General features: G+C 46.9%; 1 protein-coding gene across 4 annotated transcripts in view; it reads right to left on the minus strand.

Moving 5' to 3' along the window:
* The window catches only part of DCAF8 (DDB1 and CUL4 associated factor 8), a 48054-nt gene that overhangs the window by 16619 nt on the left and 7192 nt on the right, over window positions 1-24243 (minus strand). For 2 of the 4 annotated variants that reach the window (XM_030542327.1, XM_030542325.1), the window contains exons 3-7: window positions 12479-12549; window positions 10158-10828; window positions 9036-9176; window positions 6672-6766; window positions 2840-2950 (exon numbers count right to left, since the gene is read on the minus strand). In XM_030542327.1, the coding sequence (XP_030398187.1) occupies window positions 2840-2950; window positions 6672-6766; window positions 9036-9176; window positions 10158-10828; window positions 12479-12527 (1067 nt within the window). In that variant the 5' untranslated portion in view covers window positions 12528-12549. Of the gene's footprint in view, window positions 1-2839; window positions 2951-6671; window positions 6767-9035; window positions 9177-10157; window positions 10829-11586; window positions 11741-12478; window positions 12550-16412; window positions 16495-24243 lie in introns of all 4 variants that reach the window. The other 2 variants (XM_030542328.1, XM_030542326.1) reach the window with 2 other exon arrangements.

Raw genomic sequence — 24243 nt, forward strand, 5'->3', positions numbered from 1 at the left:
GATTTGGCCATGACACAGGCTGACACAATAGCTCTTGCGAGTAGAGCCATGTGATCTTTAACAACGAGAGGTTGGAGCCTTAGATCCGAGTCTCATCTGATAGAAAGCAACACCTGCAGCTTACTGTCACCTTACATCACAGTGGAGAAGTTACATTTGTACCTACTACACCCCAGAGAGTTTTAGCTGACCAGCGGACAGGGGAGAGAACGTAGGGAGAAGATAGGCAAGGGAGAAAACAAGTTTTCAGCTGAGATTTGATGCGACTAAGACATCATGTGGCAAGAGACAAGATTGTATCTCCTGCCAGCTGGAACAAAGGGAAAAAGGCTCTGACTCCGAAAAGGGGGACAGAGGTGGCTAGTGCTAGCTGAGCACGGGAAGGGAATTCAACAGGAAAAACCCCTGGGTTGTGGAGTAAGTCTGGGGCAAGCAGGAGTGGGGAGCCTGAGGAGGACAGGACGAGGCTGTGCATAAATTGTGGAACAAGATTTACAAAACAAAACCACTAATAAATTAAACACCACAAAATAATCAGGGCCAGCTGGTATCACAAGAGTTCTGAAGGAACTCCTATGAAAATATAGAACTACTAACTGTAGTGGTTTGTAACCCGTCATTTACATCAGTCTCTGTACCAGATGACTGGAGGATAGCTAATGTGATGCCAATTTTTTAAAAAAGCTCCAGAGGTGATCCTGGCAATCACAGACTGGTAATCCTAACTTGAGTACCAGACAAACTGATTGAAACTATATGAAGAACAGAATCAGCTGCCACACGAACACGATTTGTTGGGGGAAGAGTCACAGTTTTTGTAAAGGGAAATCATCCCTCGTCAATCTGTTAGAATTCTTTGAGGGGTCAACAAACTTGAGTAAGGATGATCCAGTAGATACAGTGTCCTTGGACTATCAGAAAGCCTTTGACAAGGTTCCTCACCAAAGGCTCTTAAGCAAAGTAAGCTGTCATGGGGTAAGAGGGAAGGTCCTCTCATAAATCAGTAACTAGGTAAAAGATATAAAACAAAAGGGTAGGAAGAAATGGTCAGTTTTCACAGTGGAGAGAAGTAAATAGTAGGGTTCCCCAAGGATCTGTACTGGACCAGTGCAGTTCAAGACATCCATATATGATCGAGAAAAAGGGGCAGAGGTGGCGAAGTTCGCAGTCAATATAAAATTACTCAAAGATAAGTCCAAAGCAGACTGAGGCATTACAATGGGCTCTCCCAAAACTGAAAGACTGGACAACAAAATGGCAAATTAAAAATCAACTTTGTAGATGAAAGCAATGCACATTAGAAAACAATCCCAGCTCTGCATACAGAAAGATGGGCTCTAAATCAGCTGTTACCATGCAAGATCTTGGAGTCATTGCAGATCGTTCTCTGAAAAACATCTGCTCAGCGTGCAGCAGCAGACAAAAAAAACTAATAGAACATTAGGAACGAGGAGGAGATAGAGAAGACAGAAAATATGCCACTACATAAATCCATGGTCCGCCCACACCTTGAGTACTCTGTGCAGTTCTAGTTGCCCCATCTCAAAAGAGAGATTAGAATAGGAAAAAGTACAGAGAAGGGCAACAAAAATTATGAGTATGGAACAGCTTCCATACAAGGAGAGATTGAAAAGACTGGGACTATACAGCTAAGAAAAGAGAACTGAGGGGGGAATATGCTAGAGGTTTATACAATCATGAATGCTGTGCAGAAAACAATAAGGAATGTTATTTACTCCTTCACATAACATATGACCCAGAGATCGCCCAATGAAATTGACAGAAGATTTAAAACAAAAGGAAGTCCTTCTTCACACAATGCACAGTCAACCTGTGGAACTTGTTGCCATAGGATGAGGTGAAGGCCAAAAGTATAACTTGGTTAAAAAAAAAGGAATCAGGTAAGTTCATGGGGACAGGTTTATCAAGGGCTATTAGCCAAGATGGTCAGGGATGCAGTCCCATGCTCTGAGTGTCCCTAAACCACTGACAGCTAGAAGCTGGGACTGAACACTGGCGTATGGATCACTCTATAAAATGTCCTGTTCTGTTGATTTCCTCTGAAATATCTGGCACCGACCGCTGTCAGAAGATGGGATTCTGGGCTAGATGGACCATTGGTCTGACCTAGCGTAGCTGTTCCGATGCTCTTAGGGTGAGACTGCATGTAAACAGGCAGCTTCAAATGTGACACAGAAGTTGAACACTAAAGTGAATGTGAGTTCTGAGGAGAGACGGGTTGATTTGTGCTCTCGTGCAGTGAAAGCTCTTGGAGAGATTTAGATGAAGGGAGTAACAGTCACACAAGCAGGAACTCGTGTTTTAAATACAGCAGATTCAAAGCACTTGAGTGTAAGAACATGGGAACTGCCAGACCTAATCACAGTGATCCTCCTAGTCCAGCATCTTGTTGGACAGTGACTAGAAAAAGATGCTTCCGAGGAAGGCACCAGCAGACTAATAATAGAAGAACCAGCTTGTAATGGCAGCTTGCTTTCAACCCATCAGGAGAGATTGGTTTATGCTCCAAAGCAGGTGAGTTTATAACCCCAAACAATGTAACTGTAGATGTCATCATCCGTATTAAAAAAAAAAAAAGCATCTAATCCCTTTCTGACTCCTACTGATCCTCCCTGGTCCCAGTGATGCCCTGTGGAAGCAGCAATGTCCATGAAGCACCACAGAGTGTGTTAGAAGACTATGGAAGGGATGTAATTACAGGAGTCTTCAGAGCTCCTCTGCTTTCTCCAGGGCACTGATCACACCCATAAGACAAATGCCCTAGCCCAATATGGAGCAGTGACTCTGCCTCTCTTGTATCTTCTGGAGACAGACTTACCTGACAAACTGATCCCTGCCACCCACAGCAAACTGGTGCGTATTAGAGGGATTCACATAAATGGTGTAGAGACCCACTTTCTTTTCTTTCTCCTTTGTCACAACCAGTTTCCTTTAAAGAGGAGGAAAATAAGATCCATGTGTTAATGCAAAACAATGTCCAGATGGGAACTGCAGGCATTTCTCCAAGCTCACTCAGCAGACAGATTCTTACTCACTTTAAAAGTGGAAAAAAAAAAAAAAACCCCACCACCTCATTTCTGGTTCCAAATTGCAGCAAGCACATGACTGATTTTATGCTGCAGTTCCTAGTCAATACAGTGGAGTGAAGTCATTTTCTGGCTTTTTCCTTCGAAACAGAATTTAGTAGAGGGGATCTGAAGTGTTTTTGCTACTTGTACCAGAGGCTGATGTAACTGTACAATTGGTAATAACCTACTGCATGCTAAGGGCACCAGACTTTATCCAAACAGCAGTGCTAAGGTTATTCTAGCCCAGTGGTTCTCAAATGTTTGTCCTGGTGACCTCTTTCACACAGCAAGCCTAGAGCTGGGTTTGGGGTGGAGGCTGACAGCTCACAACCCCCCATACCATAACCTTGCAACACCCTGAGGGGGTCTCAACCCCCAGTTTGAGAATCCCTGTTCTAGCCAGAAGGATAAGACTCAAACTTTTTAAAAAGCTACACAGGTACAGGCCCAATATTTGGGTTTGGTAGAAGTTAGTATTAATGGAAATGTTTTCATGATATTTAAGAATGACAACTTATATCTTCCCTTGGAGTGTTAAACCCAAGCAGTAGAATAGAAGCTATTTCAGGAAAACTAAAAACAAAAAGTGCAACTGACCACACAGCTCCATCTCAGTATTATTTCGGTTGTAATAGGCAGAAGGTTTTAAAGGTTTAAGATCTAAGATTTTTGTTTTAAATAATGTCCCTTCAATCTTTACCTTGTTTGTGAAGAAGATGGTTTTAAAATTGTAGGCAATCTAGAGGTGTGATGTTAAAAAAAACAAAAACAAAAACCCAACTAAGAACGGTCTATGTAAGACAAGCTCAGATGCTGTTGACTTTGAAACCCTTCATTTTAAATCGGATCATCTTCAAAGAGATTCCAGTGCATCAGAAAAAGGACTATGTTACTAAACTAGAAGCCTGCTTTAAAAGAAACCTGCGTACTTTGGAAATTTGTCAAAATTGACAGTTCAACATGCTTTATGGAGGTTAAAACCTTAAACAACAACCTGCTAATTGAAAAATCATAATTGAACTAACTACAAACACAGAGTGTGGCAAAGGAGGCTCACACTAAAAGCTTCAAGATCAACACTGATTAATTACTGCATTTCAGACCCTTCTCTAAACAGACTAGATAACTTAGGGCTTGTCTACATCAGAAAGTTGCAGCGCTGGTGAGGGAGTTACAGCGCTGGAACTTTGAAGGTGTACACATCTGCAGGGCATCACCAGCGCTGCAACTCCCTGTTTGCAGCGCTGGCCGTACTCCCGTTTTGTCTCGGGTGTAGAGGATCCAGCGCTGGTGATCCAGCGCTGGTAATCCAATGTAAACACTTACCAGCGCTTTTCTTGACCTCCGTGGAAGGAGGAAGCCTCTGGTAATCAAGCTGATCTCCTTTCCCGGTTTGCTCTCTCGTTCCCGGAACCCCGAGCAAGCAGGTAAGGAGAACCGCTTGCTCGGCGGTTCGGGGAACGAGAGAGCAAACCGGGAAAGGAGACCAGCTTCGCCGCGGTTTGCTCTCGCGTTCCCGAACCCCCCTGCAAACCGCAGGGAAGGAGACCTGCTTGTTCGGGGTTCTGGGAACGAGAGAGCAAACCGGGAAAGGAGACCAGCTTCGCCGCGGTTTGCTCTCGCGTTCCCGAACCCCCTGCAAACCGCAGGGAAGGAGACCTGCTTGCTCGGGGAACGGGAGAGCAAACCGCGGCGAAGTGGTCTCCTTTCCCGGTTTGCTCTCGCGTTCCCGAACCCCCCTGCAAACCGCAGGGAAGGAGACCTGCTTGTTCGGGGTTCTGGGAACGAGAGAGCAAACCGGGAAAGGAGACCAGCTTCGCCGCGGTTTGCTCTCGCGTTCCCGAACCCCCCTGCAAACCGCAGGGAAGGAGACCTGCTTGTTCGGGGTTCTGGGAACGAGAGAGCAAACCGGGAAAGGAGACCAGCTTCGCCGCGGTTTGCTCTCGCGTTCCCGAACCCCCTGCAAACCGCAGGGAAGGAGACCTGCTTGCTCGGGGAACGGGAGAGCAAACCGCGGCGAAGCTGGTCTCCTTTCCCGGTTTGCTCTCGCGTTCCCGAACCCCCCTGCAAACCGCAGGGAAGGAGACCTGCTTGTTCGGGGTTCTGGGAACGAGAGAGCAAACCGGGAAAGGAGACCAGCTTCGCCGCGGTTTGCTCTCTCGTTCCCGGAACCCCGAGCAAGCAGGTCTCCTTCCCTGCGGTTTGCTGGGTGGCTCCGGGAACGCGAGAGCAAACCGCGGCGAAGCTGGTCTCCTTTCCCGGTTTGCTCTCTCGTTCCCGGAACCCCGAGCAAGCAGGTCTCCTTCCCTGCGGTTTGCAGGGTGGCTCCGGGAACGCGAGAGCAAACCGCGGCGACGCTGGTCTCCTTTCCCGGTTTGCTCTCTCGTTCCCGGAACCCCGAGCAAGCAGGTCTCCTTCCCTGCGGTTTGCAGGGTGGCTCCGGGAACGCGAGAGCAAACCGCGGCGAAGCTGGTCTCCTTTCCCGGTTTGCTCTCTCGTTCCCGGAACCCCGAGCAAGCAGGTCTCCTTCCCTGCGGTTTGCAGGGTGGCTCCGGGAACGCGAGAGCAAACCGCGGCGACGCTGGTCTCCTTCCCCGGTTTGCTCTCGCGTTCCCGGAACCCCCCTTGAAGCCGCCCAACAGCGCTGCAGTGTGGCCACATCTAACACCAGTTGCAGCGCTGGTTGCTGTAAGTGTGGCCACTCTGCAGCGCTGGCCCTATACAGCTGTACTAATACAGCTGTAACAACCAGCGCTGCAAAATTTTAGATGTAGACATGGCCTGAGTATCTCACACCTGTAGAAGTCTCTTTCACACTCAATCAAGCCCTGGACTGGGGGAGAGATAGCTCAGTGGTTTGAGCATTGGCCTGCTAAACCCAGGATTGTTAGTTCAATCCTTGAGGGGGCCATTTATGGATTTGGGGATTGGCCCTGCTTTGAGCAGGGGGTTGGACTAGATGATCTCTTGAGGTCCCTTCCAACCCTAATAATCTATGACTGACAGCAGCCACAGTACAGGTGCAAAGACAATGCAGTGTGAGCATGAACTTCTGCAGCTATTAGGACAAAGGGAGGGATCCCCCTGAGGGGGAAAGGGAGGTTAGTCCCAGTGGCCTAGTGCATGAGGGTGACAAAATGCAGACAGACAGAGTGCCAAATTCATGTCATGTGAGCCACCAAACATCTGCCAGATAGATCAGAAAGCAACAGGGAGGATTCAGACCAGTCATGTAAAATCTGTGTATCCCAGCCATCAAAGACACATCTTGAGCCTTCCAGTCCAAAGGGGGCACACTGATTTAGTCATTAAAAGATTCTCTACAGCAGAGTAAACAGTTTACTTAGCCAACTTTACTGCTGACAAGTAAGCCTGTCTCTAGGTCAGACTGATAAAATCCTTGCATGGCAGACAGCTAGCAAAACACACAGGCCAATTTAAAATGATCAACTACACATTTCACGGAGACAACGTTCTGGAATACAGCAGAACATCTAAGGCCTCAGGAGCTTCGAAACCTCATCGATTCATTCACCAGGATCTCATAGCAACCAATAGCAAACGTCAAGGAAAGATACTTACGAAGCAGGGCGGTCTTGTCTCAGGTCAATGGTGAAGACCACAGCATCTTCGCCAGCTGACAGGAAAGTGCATGGAGAATCCGGCTCTAGGGCCAGCTGGAAGATAAATGCTTTGGGATTGGATCCCTTTTAACCAACAAGTGGGACAAGACTCCTTCCCTTGTATACCACCCTTCCTTCCACCTGAGATTGGAAAGCATTTCAATGACTCAGCCTCACAAAACCTGGGACAGGTTGATGTATGATTTTTAATCTGTCAGTGGGACTGGGACAGGTGCATCTGCCTTGAGACTGAAGAGGGGAAAATGAGCTCTGAGGCCACATCCCCTGCTTCAAGGAAAGCAGAATTAGCCACTTAGACCCACTTTGTAGTGTGTTCTGGGACAGAGCCGGCTGAGCGGGGATTCGGTCAGCTTGTTAGGGCAGTTAAAAGTCACATTTTTATATCTGTATGGAAAGACAGGCAGAAGGAGGTCAGTTTGCATTTCCTGCCGCAGTTAGACATGCTGGGTAGATTTATTCTTAGCACATCACTTCAATGTGACTGTGATCAGACAATGCAAACCCTTCACTGCCTGCCCTTCCTGTATTAAGAGGCGGCCAGGGGTTATTTTATCTATTTCAGTAGTACCCAGATTGCTGTTGTGCTTGGTTCTGCAAAGACAGAGGTACGGTCGCTGTCCTCAGCAGTTCACAACCCGAGATTAGATCTCAGTAACTCGCTTGCTCCTCTGTGACCAGTTATGCAAATGTAATCAGCACTTTACATCTGATGAAAATGCTTCTTCAAGAGCCACTGAGGTCTGTCCTATGTCAACAGGGGGCTGGAGTACATGACTTATGAGAAGCTGAGTAACTGGGATTGTTTAGTCTGCAGAAGAGAAGAATGAGGGGGGGATTTGATAGCTGCTTTCAACTACCTGAAATGGGGTTCCAGAGAGGATGGAGCTCGGCTGTTCCCAGTGGTACCAGATGACAGAACAAGGAGCAATGGTCTCAAGTTGCAATGGGAGAGGTTTAGATTGGATATTAGGAAATACTATTTCACTACGAGGGTGGTGACGCACTGGAATGGGTTACCTAGGGAGGTGGTGGAATCTCCTTCCTTAGAGGTGTTTAAGGTCAGGCTTCACAAAGCCCAGGCTAGGATGATTTAGTTCGGGATTGGTCCTGCTTTCAGGAGGGGGTTGGACTAGATGACCTCCTGGAGTCCCTTCCAACCCTGATATTCCAGGACTCTAACATTTCCACCCCTTGCCCAATGGAAGGACACAGTGGTAAATGTACAGGTGCCTGGTGGCTGTGCTATAGACCAAGCAGATTGCAGCCCATCCTGCCTTCAGTGCAGACGACATGGCCCATTAGTCAATATCCTGCATGTGACTGAGCCGCCCCAACTTGGACTGAGACAGAGCATGCTGCGATATGCAGTTTTCATGGGCCACGGGCCGTGCATTAGAACTCCAAATGCTGCCTTTGGCCTGCACTTTGACAGTCCCCCTCACGCCCCGATAAACACACTCCTGCTACAGGTGACCATAAAAACAAGTGGTGCAGCAACAAACCTCATGAAAGCCAGGAGAGAATTGTTACTGGGCAGCACCTGGCAGGGGAGAAGACCAATGAAAAGGCACAACTCTTTAATTAGGATTGCTAAGTACTTCAGAAGGACTCCACAGGGGATTGGATGCTCAGCAGTGAAATCACAGATTAAATTCAATGTAGGTAAACACATGGCAACGCAAACTGAAAGGCTCCAGGACAATGTGTACTTTCTGCATTTGTTCTGACCTCATAAAGCTAGGAGTCCTAGCCGGCTCCAGAGACTCATCTGCTTTGCACGCAGGAGCCATCAAGAGAGAAAGATGCTAGAGTTGCATTGAGGAGGGGCCACAGTAGGTGAAAAGGGATGAACTGTGACCCTCTGCCATAGTGTGCTGCAGAGAGCCCAGGAGGAAATCCTCAGCGCCAGGCATTTTCAGAGGAAAGCCCTAGACAGTGAGGGAGTCCAAATCTTACCATCTTCGAAGTGCAACGTGAGACCCATCTCCTTGGGCAGGCGTTCCCTTAGCAGGGACTGGAGAAGGGACAGGCCAGTTTTTTCAGAGACATGCAACTGAGTTAAAGGAACACATCAGCTTCTGAGGAAATCTACATACCAAGGGAGAAGGCACAGGCCTTTCAAATTAGACGGAGGTTTATATACACTGAAAATAAGGGACAGAGCAGGGTACTGGCCGGTTCCACAGTCACACAGGTACAAGCGATTCCTTTTGACACCTAATGTACGGGAAGCCTGGCTGCTATGGGCCCTATCTGTCCCTATGCTCTGGCACCAGACAGAAACAGCAGCCAGTTGGCTCACCTTATGTGAGGCTCCTTTGTGCTGTGCCACGCGCTTGGTGTTTCTGCAGCACTGGGTGGCAGAGAGTTCGGCTACCCGGACCTGGCCATCCCGAGCGCACATGGCTAGAGTTGAGTCGCCACTGTTGGGGAGGAATTTAGCCTGGAGGGGAGCAAAAGGAGATGGTGCGTTCCACTGGGGCTGGGAACACCTGCCCTCTCACAGTCCTTGGGGCTGAAATCCCGCCCACCCTCCACTCCAAACACAGCAGAAGGATCTGTGGACTGCTCATACAGGCAAAAAACCCAGGGAGTCCCAAGCTGTAGTGCCACCTCCGACAGCAGGTCACTAGTGCTCTATGCCTTGGTTTCTCCATGTGTAAGATAAGGGGACTGCAGAGGCTGTACAGTACTTCAAACAGGGTTTGAACAATTCTATCCTAGCCAGAGCGATGCCCTGCAGTGTGTGGGGCAACGCCCTGGCCGAGAAGCCCTGCATTACCTCCATCTCAAGCAGTGATGGAGAGGTGGAGATGCCCACAGGTTTGCCCCTGGACTTGGCCTTTCCTATTAGCCTCTGGGGAGCAGGTGAGATAAAACATGAAGTCTGTTCCCCACAGCAGCCTCTGGCTGCTAGAAAGCCGGAGTCCTCTGCTCTCCCTGCCACTCCAGAGCCTCCTGCGAGCATGGCGGCTGCTCTCCCAAGGCCCTTCTCCACATACAGCTCCTGCCTCCATCGCTTCCCCTAAGGAGCAACGGACCTGATTGCCCGAGTATCTGCTGCTGCTCAGAACCCCCTGGGCACCAACTCGAAGCAGACCCCGTCGAGATGCTACTGGCAGACTTGGTTTGCCTTTGGGAGGCTCTTCGCAGCCATGCCGGCTGGAGACGCTATGAAAGCTCAGTTGGGCCAGCACTGGCTCTCCCACTCGCCAGGGAAAGTGAGGTCCAATAGGACCCTGGAGTTCTGGCACTGAGACACCTGCTCTCCCACCACACAAACACGTTCAGTTACTTTCACCCGTTTACAAACGTAACAGAATAACTCAGCTCTTGGCATCCTTCTGAGTGGAGTGGGTGATGCCCCTACCAGCCCCTTCAGCCACCCTCTTCTCTGGACACACTCAGCCCCACCCTCTCTCACCTGGAAGACGTTGCTCTTGTGGCCACTCTCAAACTCCAGTACCGGCTGTCTCCTGACCCAGTCCCAAACCACCACCTTGAGGTCATCGCTGCCACTGGCCAGCCACGTGCCACGCTGGTTAAAGTGCAAGGTATTGACACAGCCGCCGTGCCCCTCGAGGCCGTGCTGGAGGTGGAAACGTTGCACAAAGACCCTAGCCCCACAGGCCTCGTAGACAAAGCGTGAGCTGGAGCCCAACTCCCTCTCCCGGAGGGCACGCACAGCCTGCCAGCGGGGCCTAGGAAGAGCAGTCGTCTCCGAGGACACCCAGTCCTCCAGCGCCCGCTCATCATCTGAGGAGTCTTGATCGTGGTTGGCACGCTTGCGCTGGGCACGTCGACGGGACCGCTGCTCCTCCTCCTCCTCTTCCTCCTCATCTGAGTGGGACCGGTCATGGGCCCGGTTCTCCTCATTGATCGAATAGTGGCCTGTGTCATCCATGCTGTCTGAGTCCTTTTCCTCTCCCGAGCTCTCCGTGTCTGTGTCCCGGCTCTCTGTGCTGGTGCGGTTGGGACCTACGTCATCCCCAGTGAGGCTCAGGCTGAGGTCAGAGGCCTCTACTTCGATGCCTGAAGAGGTCTCTCGCCCCTCCTCTGCTCCAGACATTTCTTCAGGGCTGCTGGATAAGCTCCCTACACAGGACAGACCACGGGATTGATTCTGGGGTAAATAACTTCACATCTCTACAGCACCAAAGGATTCTCATGTACCCAAAAGCACCATTGAAATGCAGCCACTTCCAGGGTGGAGGCCAGCACAACAGAAGGGGAAGAATATTCCAGCCAAATCCCTACTCTTACAAAAGGGCCATGGGATCGCCAGTGCATACACAGAGTGACCAAGATGTGACGTTACGGTCTAGTCCGCAGTCCCAGAACCATTAACACTGATGGAACTCCATTTGGCTCCCTGAAAGATGGAGCTTTCAAAACTACGGTTCTAGCCTGGGAAATCTCTGTATTTCACACCTGATGTTCAGATCACTGGGACATCCCCTCTGGGCAACACTAGCTCAGGAAAAGCCTCTGGCCAATTGTTTCACTGCCATGTGTTACATTTTTAATTGCAGCTTCATTCAGGGATTACAATGTGCCTCCCATTATTTTCTTCCCTTCCCCAATCAAGTCTTGTACCCTCCCTTGCTTTCTTTGTCTCTTGCCATCTCCCTCCCCAACCCCCCCTGGGAGGATACAATTAACCCCGTTCCTTCCCCTGTCTCTCGCATTTATTAACAGGATCGCAGACTGCTATAAACAAGCTCAGGATTCTGTAACCTCCACTCATTTAGCAACAAAAAATCTGCCCCACGTTGCAATATCTTGCACAAGGGCTTTAACAAATCTACTCCCACATACAAAGGAGCAGGGTCTAGGCAGATGTAGGACATTACCTGGCATTTGAATCAACAGCTAGCTTTGCCATGCTTCGGGGGGTTCTCTACAGTATTAGGCAACAATCCTGCTTACACAGACACACTCCTCTTCTTCATGACAAAGGCTATCTGAAGGCCAGTTCTGCTTTTTAAGGGTTTCTCTGCCGATTCTCTTCCACCAGAAGATGATCCAGCCATCATCCGATTCAAGGGATTTTGAAGGAGATAATACGGGAGCAGAAATTAGGAACAGAGGGCCTAATGCTGGGTCTCCAGAAGTCAACAGAAGTTGTGTCACTGACTTCAATAGAACCAGGAACTGGTCCAGAGGTCCTATTCTAATGCAACTTTGTTAGTGAAGTGATGGAAGAGAAAACACTGACATAGGGACGGAATGAGCGTTTCCCAATGGTGCAGGATGCTTAGATAGGACATTTGATTCCCCTATATCACTTTAAATGGCTTATGTAGAGCTAGGTGAACAATTTCACAGGGTAAGTGATTTGTTTGGCAAATGTAGCCTCTTTTGCTGCTCCTAAGCAGCCTACCATTTTTGTGGGTGTTCACTAACCAAAGCTATTCAATAAATATTTTGTGCAAACAAACTCCTGCTGATGGGGGGCTGGTGAGCACTCGAATCACATTATGGAACACTTCAGTGAGGAATGTGTGTGGTCACAGTGTTCATTTCACTTAATAAAATGCATTTTGGTGCCACATCCAATATTTGTGCTGTACAAAAATTGACACTAAAAGCTCTTCATTTGCATATAGGTTCACAACCGGCAAATTTAGAGGGTTGTGAACATGCTTAGAGAAAATCACTAAAATGATCCCTAATTTCTTGTTGTTCACTGAGCACTAATCTTAAGTGCAGACAACTCAAACGGGTCTTCACCCCTACCCTTACCATTGGCTATATCTGTTTTTCCATCCGTGCTACTCCCCTTTTCCGACATCTTGTATTTGTTCAGGGTGAACCTGCAATTGAGAGGTTAAAAAAATGAGAGTTGGCGAACAGCAAGATGACGAAGTGGGTATTCACCCACATGCATTCACCTACATGCATCTGACGAAGTGGGTATTCACCCACGAAAGCTCATGCTCCAAAACGTCTGTTAAATCTATAAGGTGCCACAGGATTCTTTGCTGCTTTTACAGATCCAGACTAACACGGCTACCCCTCTGATACTTGACAGCAAGATGAGAGATCCCCTCCGAGACCATTTCATAAAAGCCATGGCTTTCTACTACAGACTCGGTCTAGTAAGAGTGCACCCCTTTGCAGCAAGCTGCAATGGCTTGACCCAGTGTACTGAGAAACAGTACCCACTTCTCAAACAGGGAAGAACTACTTAAATGAAACTGGACTGTTTACCACAGGACATGTACTATCAAATGCAATATAAAAATGCTAAAAGCCTAACATTTTCTCTAAGGCTGCAGGAGTCAGATTAGCAGAGGAAAAGATACCCGATGTGTTCGTTTCCAATACACTGGGATGTGGGTATTGCAGAAACCTCCATTTCCCCAGTAAATGCCTCCAAATTCCATAGCTCCTTTTTCCTCAAAGGATCCCAAGCTCATCTCCAAGGTGTACAGGGGAACTACTTTGCTGGCCACTTCTGGGATGGAAGGTGGTTGTGCATATTAAAAACTGCAATATTGGATAGCAATTTACTGTCTACAGAGGACACTTCAAAAACATAATGCCATCACTTAAGGTGGCATTTGGCCAGGACAGTGGGGCCTTTGTACAAACTCTCTGGTAGACCTACCACAAACTATTAATATCCACAAGTGGTCAGGAGCTCGGCTCTCTCTCTCCTCTGATACGTGACAACTGGAGCATCAGAGTGCCCCCTTACACCATGTTGGGGTATGGGTTCAGAATACCAACACTTACTACTAGATGACCTAAATATTTCTTGGATGTCTCCCACCGAAATACTGACTCTGTTTCGTGTACAAGATCAGTGGAAAATACATTATAGTACAGTTATGGCTGCTACCATTGCAGTCCAAAACGAATCTAAGCATAACTTCCGCAAGGCTCTGGTTCTCAGGGGGTAATTCTTCCCCTCCGCCCCCGTCCAACCATTTCCACATCTGTACAGTCCTCCAGCTGCATTCTTCCATGAAGACTGCCTTGACCCAACAGGGAAGCGAAGGTCTCATGACGCAATACATCTGCCTAATTTCTTAAAGCCTTCCATCACATTTCACTATGTGAACCTTCCCCAGTTTCTTCACTTTGGTCCTCGGAGTCCCTTTTCATTTGTATCCTGTCACAAGGCAAGCTCTTTCCATCCAACTCCTGATCCCCAGCTACACTCCACAGAATGATGAGTTATTGATGTTAGCTCTGCGATAACTATGGCACAAAATCCATCCATAACTGAAGAGACCATTTCAGTAGCCCATACCACAAAATTAAGCATGTTAGATCTGAAACACAGCTGAGGAAGGGTAGTTTTGAGGTGCAGTTAAGTGCTGACAACAAAGAACTTCTTGGCATCCACAGATTGTAGGATCAAAATATATTCGAGAAGCTTTTTTACCTCAAATCACAGATTTCTAAACACATTCCTACGCACAAGGTCCTTCCAAACCTCAAACACTCAGTTAAGTGTGCAGTAATGTAGTGGGAGTTCAGGGCATTCCCACCGGAAGCCCAACTGCTCTGGAATTTACCCCCCCCCCCTCGCTAGTCTGGAGTCCAAGTTTTGACCTTCAGGGCTCATTTATTCTCCCATGCTTTTCCCAGAGCACAGGGGAACTTAGCTGTGAGGTTGGAAGCTCCCTCACACTTGCTGCCATTGCTTAATTAATTGAGCAACATTTTAATTTTACATGCACACATAGTAAATCCAAACCAAAAGAGAAATAGTGCTCGAGCATTTCCAGCTCCCTCCATTCCAAGGGCATTGTGGAACAGAACTTTAATTACCCCACAGTGACATCACGTGGGATCTCATGCTAGCAATGGCTACTTTTAGTTTCCTTAATGCAAGTCTTAAGCCCACTCACCCAGGCATCTCCAGAATCCCTTCAAAAACCCAACAGGAAAGTTACCAGGGTACTGACTACATTATCCTGTCAGGTCCTCTACAGAGTTCTTCCCGCCATTCCTGAATTAAATATTCCAGCCCCCTCACCCCAGCCAAGGGTTTTAGCGTTAATTCCAAGGGGAAAATGATTTTTAATCATTAGTTAATAAAACGTAGTCTGGCACCCAGAACTCTTCCCATGGCAGAGAAATTTCAGTTTGCGGACTGCTAGTGGCAGAGCAGCTATTCAATATTGATCTTTCCATCGAGCTGCAATTAGTAAAAGCTGCTTTCAGGCATTCACTTCAAAGCTGACTGTATCATACTGGTCTATGCCACAGGGATATCCCCCCATACTGGATTTTAGTGATTTTTTTTAAATAGCAAGTATTTAGAAAAGGCAATATTCTCTCTGCTATCGGCCATTTCCAGTGCTGTTAATGGAGCCTGTAATTAACGCAGCTCTGGGCACTTCTCTACTTTGTCCATCAGCATCAATGATACCTGAATATGGCACCACAAAAAAAATACAGCACATTTCCCACGTCAGCAATGGTCTCACAATGTCGTGGGAATCGCTGCTTCCTCTGCAGCAGCAGCTCAGATATAGTCCAACGGGATGCCCTGCAAAAACAGTGGCACTATTTGCTCAGTTTATAAGCTCCCCCACAACCCCCAACAAAAAAAATATCTAAGTCACAACTCCAGTCAAAGTCAGAAGTGGCAAATGTTATTGCCAAAGTGGATCAAAATCAGGATATTTCTCACATTGCTAGTCCTTTACTTCCTTCCCATTTATAAACGGAGAGTGTGGATGTTTTACATCTTTTTCTTTAGTTTCTTATTCTTAGAATAACGTCTGGGTTTACATAGATTCTACCATGAATGCTTATATGAAGGGGGAAAAAAATACAAGCCCAGGGCTTCAACATCCTTACTGTAAATTCAAAACACAAAATTAACCAAAGTTCTATTTATAGCTACCAACCTCTTCTGATACATTGAACATCCACATGTCAAGTAAGCTGAAATGTTTTGGCCAGGCTACATTCCTCCATCAGGGCTTAAAGTTTGAAGTCAGACTTGTGCTTTTGAGTCATTTAGGTGATTAGGAAAATTCCATCCTTACAGGATGGATGCTCTTATTTTTGAGAATTCTGACCTGGGTGAATTTTATCTACAATCATTCTGTTGAAGTCTGAATAGATTTTTCATGAACAGTGAGGCAATTTTGGTTTGAAATAGCAGATCTGCCACTTAAGACAAGATTAGTAAAAATAGTTTTAGCCTCAATGCAGCAAACACATATATATACACACTTGATTTCCAGCACATGGATTAAAGTCAGTGGAATTATTCATGAAAATAAGTTTAGCAGCTATTCAAGATCAGGGCCTTAGTTTTCAGTATGTTTTTTTGCCTATTTGAATTTTACAAATTTCTGTAATATACCCTAATAGGAAAGGCTTTTTTTTTTTTTTTAAAGGAATTTGCAACTTGGTTCATTATAAATTTTAATCTAAAGTTGCAATAAAACACATTACAAAATCTCAACCTGATTTAAAAACAAACCATGATGTAAATCATTGATTTCAATGGCCTTGATTTAAATTGCTCCACCCTGGTTATTGCCACCTGCTGGCAGCTCTGTGGCCCACATACAGATAGTGGATCTCAATCCAGATCTTGAGGACACAAGCGGATCTTTGCTCGCTACCAGTTTTCAGCTGGCCTGATTTGTAGTCTCAACAGAAAAGGCAAAGATTAGATGGCTTAGAGAGAACAAACTCCCACCTTATCCAGCTTACATCCACGAGGTCAGACCTCTAGGGCAGTGCTTAGACACACTGATAGGGTAGGGTCAGGGCCGCCTGCACTGGAACAAACATAGAACAGCAGTTTCCATAAAATATCTTTCACCAGCATGAATTTCACTAGACACCCCGAGGGCCTTCAGATTATTTCTTATACCAGTGCAACACATATTGTACCAAATTCTGGGACTAATCTATGTGAAAGCATCTACTAGGTGTCATCAATACACATACAAATGGTCATTTTTCAGAATGGAGAGAGGTAAACAGTGATGTCCCCCCAGGGTCTGTACTGGAACCCAGTACTATTCAACGTATTTATAAGTGATCTGGAAAAGGAGGTAAATAGTGAGGTGGCAAAATTTGCAGATGATACAAAACTCAGGCAGACTGCGAAGAGCTACAAAAGAATCAGTATGTATAAATATCTTCTGTGTGTTCCATTCTATGCATCCGAAGAAGTGGGCTGTAGCCCACGAAAGCTTATGCTCAAATAAATTTGTTAGTCTGTAAGGTGCCACAAGTACTCCTATTCTTTTTGCGGATACAGACTAACATGGCTGCTACTCTGAAAAATGATTAGGGGTATGGAACAGCTTCCCTATGAGAAGAGATTAATAAAACTGACTTTTCAGCTTGGAAAAGAGATGAGTAAGGGGGGACATGATAGAGGTCTATAAAATCATGACCATTGTGGAGAAAGTAAATAAGGAAGTGTTATTTACTCCTCATAACACAAGAACTAAGGGTCACCAAATGAAATTAATAGGCAGCAGGTTTAAAACAAACAAAAGGAAGTATTTCTTCACACAACGCACAGTCAACCTGTGGAACTCCTTGCCAGAGGCCAAGACTATAATAGGGTTCAAAAAAGAACTAGGTAAGTTCATGGAAGAGAGGTCCATCAAAGCTATTAACCAATATGAGCAGGGACGGTGTCCCTAGCCTCTGTTTGCCAGAAGCTTGAAATAGGCGACTTGAGGATTCATTCCCTCTGGGGCATCTGGCATTGGCCACTGTTGGAAGTCAGGATACTCGGTTAGATGGACCTTTGGTCTGACTCAGTAGGGCCTTTCTTATACCACGGTAAATTCTGCCCCGATTTATAACCCTGCAGCTTAATGAAGTCAATGAGATTTCAGAGAATGCCAGTAAGGGACAGCATTTAGCTCAGTGGGTTTTTACAGCAGAGTGAAGTGTTACTCAGATTACCCTCAGTGAGATTGAATCACAAAGGCAATATTTCAAATTGCTGTCAATGAAAGAAACAGATTGTGGTCATTTTAAATAGAGACAATGCTCTGCTTCTCACCCATGCACTCTTCTATGCACTCTTTAAAAAGAGTAGTCGATTTAGAGGTCACTTCTGTCTATGCATTTGCCATCACTTTGGCATAAACTCTGAATGGTGATTTTCAATTTTGGGTAGCGCAATTTGAGACTCCAGATTTTCAGAAGTGGGTACTCAACACTTTCTGAAAATTGGGCCCTTTTAAAAGTCTCAACTTGGGCATGCAAAAACATTAGTCACTTTCAAAAAGTGTTGGCTGTTCTTTCCAGTCTATTTTCCTTGTTTGCCTGGGGCAGTTCCACACAAGACACACAGGAGGAAAAAACAAAAAAAAAACAACCCAAACCTCTCTCCCCCCCAAACACGAGGACAGTGACTGGCAGGGCCACTGTATGACAACTACTTCTAAGCTGACCAGATTTCAAGCTGATGTTGTCGCTTTTACTGTAACATGCCGAATATATGATATGTACAAGGATTACATTAAACCACCGGAACAACCTTAGCTGGAAGGTTTTTTGGAGTTGGACTATACATTAATAGTGTTAATTATATTTCTCAAGCAATGAGCAGACTGGAAAGCCAGTTAATAGCTTATCTTCAATTCCACTTGGTGAATGCTGCTATGGAACGGAACCTGGCAGTTAAAGTGGATACATTCAGTGGATGTATTAATCTGGAGGAATTGACACATAACACTGAAATATGTAGGTATAGTTCTACTGCTATGGAGATAGCTTTCAAGAGATTCTGCCCCCCTCCCCAAACTACCTATTGAAATCAGTCATTAATACCGTTTCATGGTAACCCTCTGATCAAGGCATAGAACAAGAATCCCAATTCAAGAGGAAAGGCGGTCACAGAATATCAGAATTGGAAGGGATCTCAGGAGGTCATCTAGTTCAACCCCCTGTTCAAAGCAGGACCAATCCCCAGACAGATTTTTGCCCTAGATCCCTAAATGGCCCCCTCAAGGATTGAACTCACAGCCTTGGGGTTAGCAGGCAAATGCTCAACCCACTGAGCTATCCCTCCCTGACTGCCTCTCTCACCCTCAACCCCCAGAGGATTATAATCAAAATACTGTGAAATTCTATTTTATTTTTCGGGAATTTCATGTTATTTTGTTTTATCCACATTGAGAAGGGGACAGATAAGGGTAGAGGTCATTGCAACCTGGCCATACCACAGCTCAATTTTGGGAAGACAATGGAGCTGCAGCTGGGCCAAATTTGGGAGGTGCTGTGACCCAGTACCTGTGGTGAGACAGGCCTAGTCCCACAGGAGCTGCTGCAGCAGGGTACCTTATACTTCGTTTTATTTCGTATCTGCTCCATTTATAAACCTAGCTAAGAAAAAACAGTTGCCTAGCAAGGAACTTCTGATGAGAAGTGATTGCTCCCTCTCGCCTCTCCATCTCCCTCTTCCTCTGGCAGTATTAACTCAGCCGCTGTGACGATGAAAACAGACTGTATCCGTTAGCCTCTCTTCTACATTTAGGTAGCTGAAGGAGTTCAAAATTAGGGCTCTCTAAACTGATTAGTATTTAAGGCAGGCTGGATTCTCTCCAGCTACAGAGACTGTGTGTCAGCCTGTCTAAAATGGGCTATTAGCTATCTGATTCATACACAGTTTAACGCAGTTTAACCTGACAATGAGATTACAATGTACTTAGACTAGGAACTCCTTGAGGCAGGGTCTGGGTGTATAGGGCTGAATACATCACTCAATAATAATAATAATAATAATAATAATAATGGAGATTAAACAGTAGCACTCAACAAAGATCAAGTAGGAAAGCAGACTAGGAGTTTTGCAGAAGAGGGCCTATTTTGCAATCCTCGAGAGGGGCAACTAAAGATCTTTTGCCAGTTCTACCAAATCCCTTCACTAGGGTATTCCTTGGCTGTCCTCCTTGGAAGCAATCCCTAGCCTCTTCTGGGTCGACTGATCCCTGGGCACCTGGCATGAATCCTAACTGCCCAAGTTATGCGGCTCCTTCTCTGTGCTGTTGTACTAGTTGTGAGCTGCTTAAAGCATGGGGCACTCTCTGGGGGCTTGCGGCAGGGCAGTGCCAGTGGAGGGCACTGAATGTGACTCTACCTTCCCCATAGGTCTGACAAAGCCAGGGCTTGCTGCATCTTTTGGCATGGCAAAGGGGTGAGGAGAGGTCTTTTGCTTATGGCAGGGGTCCCCAAAGCGGTGCCTGCAGACATCATGGCGCCCGCCATGACGATCAAGCATCCGCCAAAATGCGGCCGAAATTGGGCAGCATTTCGGCAGATGCTCAACCGCCCCCACGGTCCTTCATCTAGCACCCACCAGACTAAAAGGTTGGGGAACACTGGCTTATGGGGTGACGGTAGGTTTGGGCTGTGATTTTTCCTCCCATGTTGTGAACAAGATGTCCATCCTTCCCATCTACACATTAAGCACATCTTATAAATAGAGCGCTGATTAAAGTCTTCTCAGGTTTACAAGGGACTTTACTCCAAGTTATTCCAGAAAGTAGCTCATTGGCAGGGACACACTTCTGGTGGAGCCTGCCAAAAGGGATGGCTTTAAGGGATGCCTTAAAGATTTTGTGATGGCAGCTACTTTATTCCACACAAAGGTGTACTACAAGAGAAGAGAGTAAAGGTTTGCTCTACAGACACTGAGACGGACACAACGGAGTTACACAGGTCACCCCAAACGAGTGTCAGACCTTTAGACCCATGCCATCATGTATTCTATTTAAGCCACACATTCCTATTTAAGCCACATTCTTTATCATTCCATAGGAAGTTTCTACTAGTGCACATTTTCACATCCCTCTGTAAAGCCAGAGAGATTCCTTTGGACCATGAGTCCAGCTCCAGAGGCATTAGTGGGAGAAGAGAGCCACTCTGGTTTTAATAGCTTCTAAAAAAAAGCTTCTTACTAGGCAGTGTAACAATGTTCAGTCCAGCCTGAAAAGGGCATAAATCAATGCCTTACACCATTGGAAGATGGGGAAGTGGCCATTCATAGACATAACCATTCATGAAATACAGGATCAGAGACAGAGTCAAGGTTTAGGACTGAATGATGCCCACCAGCGGCTTGGGTCAGTGGGGACGGGCAAACAGGCAGGTGAAATGGTTGAAGTTGCATTGTCGATATAGTTTATTGCATGGTTCTTGCCACCACATGTGGCATCAGCACTTTTTAGCCCCACTACCTGGTAGATCTGTCACTTCCAGGTGACCAATCAAGTTTTACTCAAAACTCTGTTAGTTGCAGCTGGGCCACATAGAGCCCCTTCCACTCAAGGCCCTCAAAGTGATTTACAAAAAGCAGTCGTCACTCACACCTGAGCTGCCGCATGCCCACGCATAAAGAAACGGCGTCACTCTCAAGGCCACAACGCCCAGATAGAGCTGAGACTATATCCCAGGAGTCCTCCTGATGCCTGACTATGTTCCAACTACCAGAGAACAATCCCTCCCCTCATATATGCAAGCTGGTGGCTCGGACAAATCTGTGCTGAGGCAATGGGCAGGGGATCTGCCATGGGGCTGCCTCTCCCTAGTTTCACGGGGGGCATGGGGCTGATGCAAGACCCCTTTTTGGAACCACACTTCTTAAAAGTAGGCCATTAGAGTTGCAAGCTCACAGCACTAGCCCAGCCTGGACTCCTCAACCCTGCTCTTCCTCAGTTCACAGGATTCATGGTTTCTCCTGGGGTCTCCTACCCCAGTTGCCCCTGGCTGGAGGCACAACCCCTTCTTTATTACCCTATGGAGCTCTTACTCCCACCTTCTCCGATCAACTATCACATTCCAACCACTGCAGAACCTTTGCAGTGTGACTCTCCATCTGGTTCCCAAAGGCCCCAGATCTACACGCTCCCACTGTTCTAGCCAATCCACCCTCAAACGAGTCCTATGGAGAAGTGGGAAGGTGCAGCATTCCAGCTCCTTTTCCCAGGAAAGGGAAACAGTCAGACTGCTCTGAAGCATAGTTCTGCAGACACACAGCGAAGGTGGCGACAAGTCCTGGCCCTGCTCCAGCGACCATATGGAGAGAAGGGTGATAGAGGAGGAAAGCTGCTCAGGTCAAAGGTGACAACCAGGATCCCTGACCTAACAAAGCAGTTACAGCCAGAGTCAGGGAGAGCACTGGTGGAGTCAGAGGAGCAGACAGCCAAAGACTAAGGCCAGGTCTGCACTACAGACCTATATCAGTATAACTATATCACTCACAGGTGTGGATTTCACACCCCCTGAGCAATGTAAGGTATATTGACCTAACCCCCACATGTAGATAGTGCTGTGTTGACAGGAGAACGTCTCTCATCAACACAGCTACTGCCTTTCGGAGAGGTGGATTCACTATGCTGACAGGAGAAGCTCTCCTGCCAGGCTAGGAGCATCTTCACTTAGGTGCTACAGCTGCATTTTAAGTGTAGACCTGCCCTAATCCTCAGGGGGCTCTCCCGAAGAGGACAAGAAGAAGTTATAAACTCTCCATACACAAAAGAGCAACAGCACAGAGTCAGAACAAGCTGGGAGGGAGGTGGGTATTTTAACCCAGTTTTCTCCATTAGTCCTATTTAATAGCCTCTATCATCCAGAGTGTATCTACATGAGGCTTTTTATTACTAACACAGGGTATCTAACATTTGTAGAGGCTAGCCTGGACATTCCGCAGCCATCAGCATTTGTAGTTCTCCCGCAGGGATCAGCTTAGGGCAGTGGCTCTTACCCTTTTTTCCATCTGCAGACCCCCTAAAAAATTTTCCAATGTGGGTGCAGATCCCATTGGAAATATCAGTCCGCAGACCACAGGCTGAAAACCACTGTTCTGTGGTAACGAAAGCTTTTGCAGATCCCTCAGACAGAGTCGCCGTGGACTCCAAAGGATCTGCGGACCACAGGCTTAGGGCAGACAACCACGTATTCTGAACAAATGTTTGGGAGTGTCCAGACTAGCCTTTACAAAGGTATTAACTCCCTGAGTTAATTGGTATCCAGAACAAACAAGCCTCCAGGGTAGAAAGAAATCACAGAGGCATCACTTCCCTACCTAGTGGAATGCAACCACCTCTGGGGCAAAACATGGCAGCTGTTTACTAATCTACTGCAACACTGACCAACAGCTTGTGGGAAGGAGGCAGACATAGTCACTTGAAACTGCAGGGAGAATACAATTACTGGCGCTGGTGTTTAAATGGCACATTGGGATTAGAAAGATTTAAGTGATGAAACTGGACACGAGTCTGGGATAATATCTTGACTGTGGACAAAAGAGTCATGGGATCTTTGTTATCCATCAACTCAGGTCTCACTGGAACAATGGCAACAGCTCCTTACACACAAGAGTCCTCACTTGGCCAATGGCAAAGGCCAGGAGTAAAGTATAGGTCTAAGGAACTCTTTAGTCTTCAATCTTTAGAGAGAGTGGGGGGGGGGGACCAAAACATTAGGCTACTCAAAACTAAACATCTGGAGGTGATAACTACACTAGCTTTCAAATGCCCAAGGACTGGTGTCCCCAGTGCCTTCATCAAAGACTTGAAGATATCCCTCCACAACAGCGCGCAAAGCCCTCTAGATCCCTGCAACACAGCATGATCCTTCCAGCTGAGTATCAGCTGGACACTAGGAAACCCACCAATGCAACACTCTAAAAATCAGCTTGACAGGAAGGAGCAAGCAGGCCACTTGGGGCCCAGCATCCCAAACAAGTCTCGTTCTCTATTCATGGAACAAGAAGGGAAAGCAACTCCTGGTCTGCTCTCACTCCAGCACACACATTTCTAACAGCTTGGGATCCTGCACATTACATGGCTAGACCAGAAATTAGGTGGGGGAAATTGTCATTAAGGCAAAACCCTCACTTGCTCCCTGACCTGCCACAGCTAAGCACGCTGTCTCTGTAGCTCTGCTATATATTTGCATTCCAGTAGTGTCCAGAGCATCAAATCATTGGTGTCCTACAACCACAGAGAAAGATGCAACTCCTGCCCGAAAGAGCTTACACTCTAGGCTCCCATGTACAGACACCAGGATCCTCAATTAAACCTGAACCACCTACATTTTAGTTACAGACAAGATCCTCTTCATGTTAAGCTGGAGAGATGCCATCTCCCCAACAGGCTCCAGTACTCCATATATCGCCACACACTAGATTCCACTACCAGGCAGCAATGCCAGGGGCACTGCCCAGCACAATACCTAGATCACTATATTCAAAGCCAGCAAGCCTCCCAGCGCAAGGAGGCCAAGGGTCAAGCCACAATGTGCAGAAGACATTACTGTACCACCCCTTGCAGCTCTCTGATGCTGAAGGAACAGTAAGTACAGAGGCAGGTAACAACGCACATGATGCTGCAACACATGGGAAAGTTTTAGACAGCCCTCCCACACCAGCCCCTCGGTGAAAGAACAGTCACCCTCCCCTACCTGCCACCCAAGGATGTGTACGCACTCTAAAAGGGTCACTGAATTTAGCCCCCCAACTGCCCTGTGTGGGGCATATTAGCCCCATTGTACAC

Source organism: Gopherus evgoodei, chromosome 24 (assembly GCF_007399415.2).
Source record: "Gopherus evgoodei ecotype Sinaloan lineage chromosome 24, rGopEvg1_v1.p, whole genome shotgun sequence".
Taxonomy (NCBI): domain Eukaryota; kingdom Metazoa; phylum Chordata; order Testudines; family Testudinidae; genus Gopherus; species Gopherus evgoodei.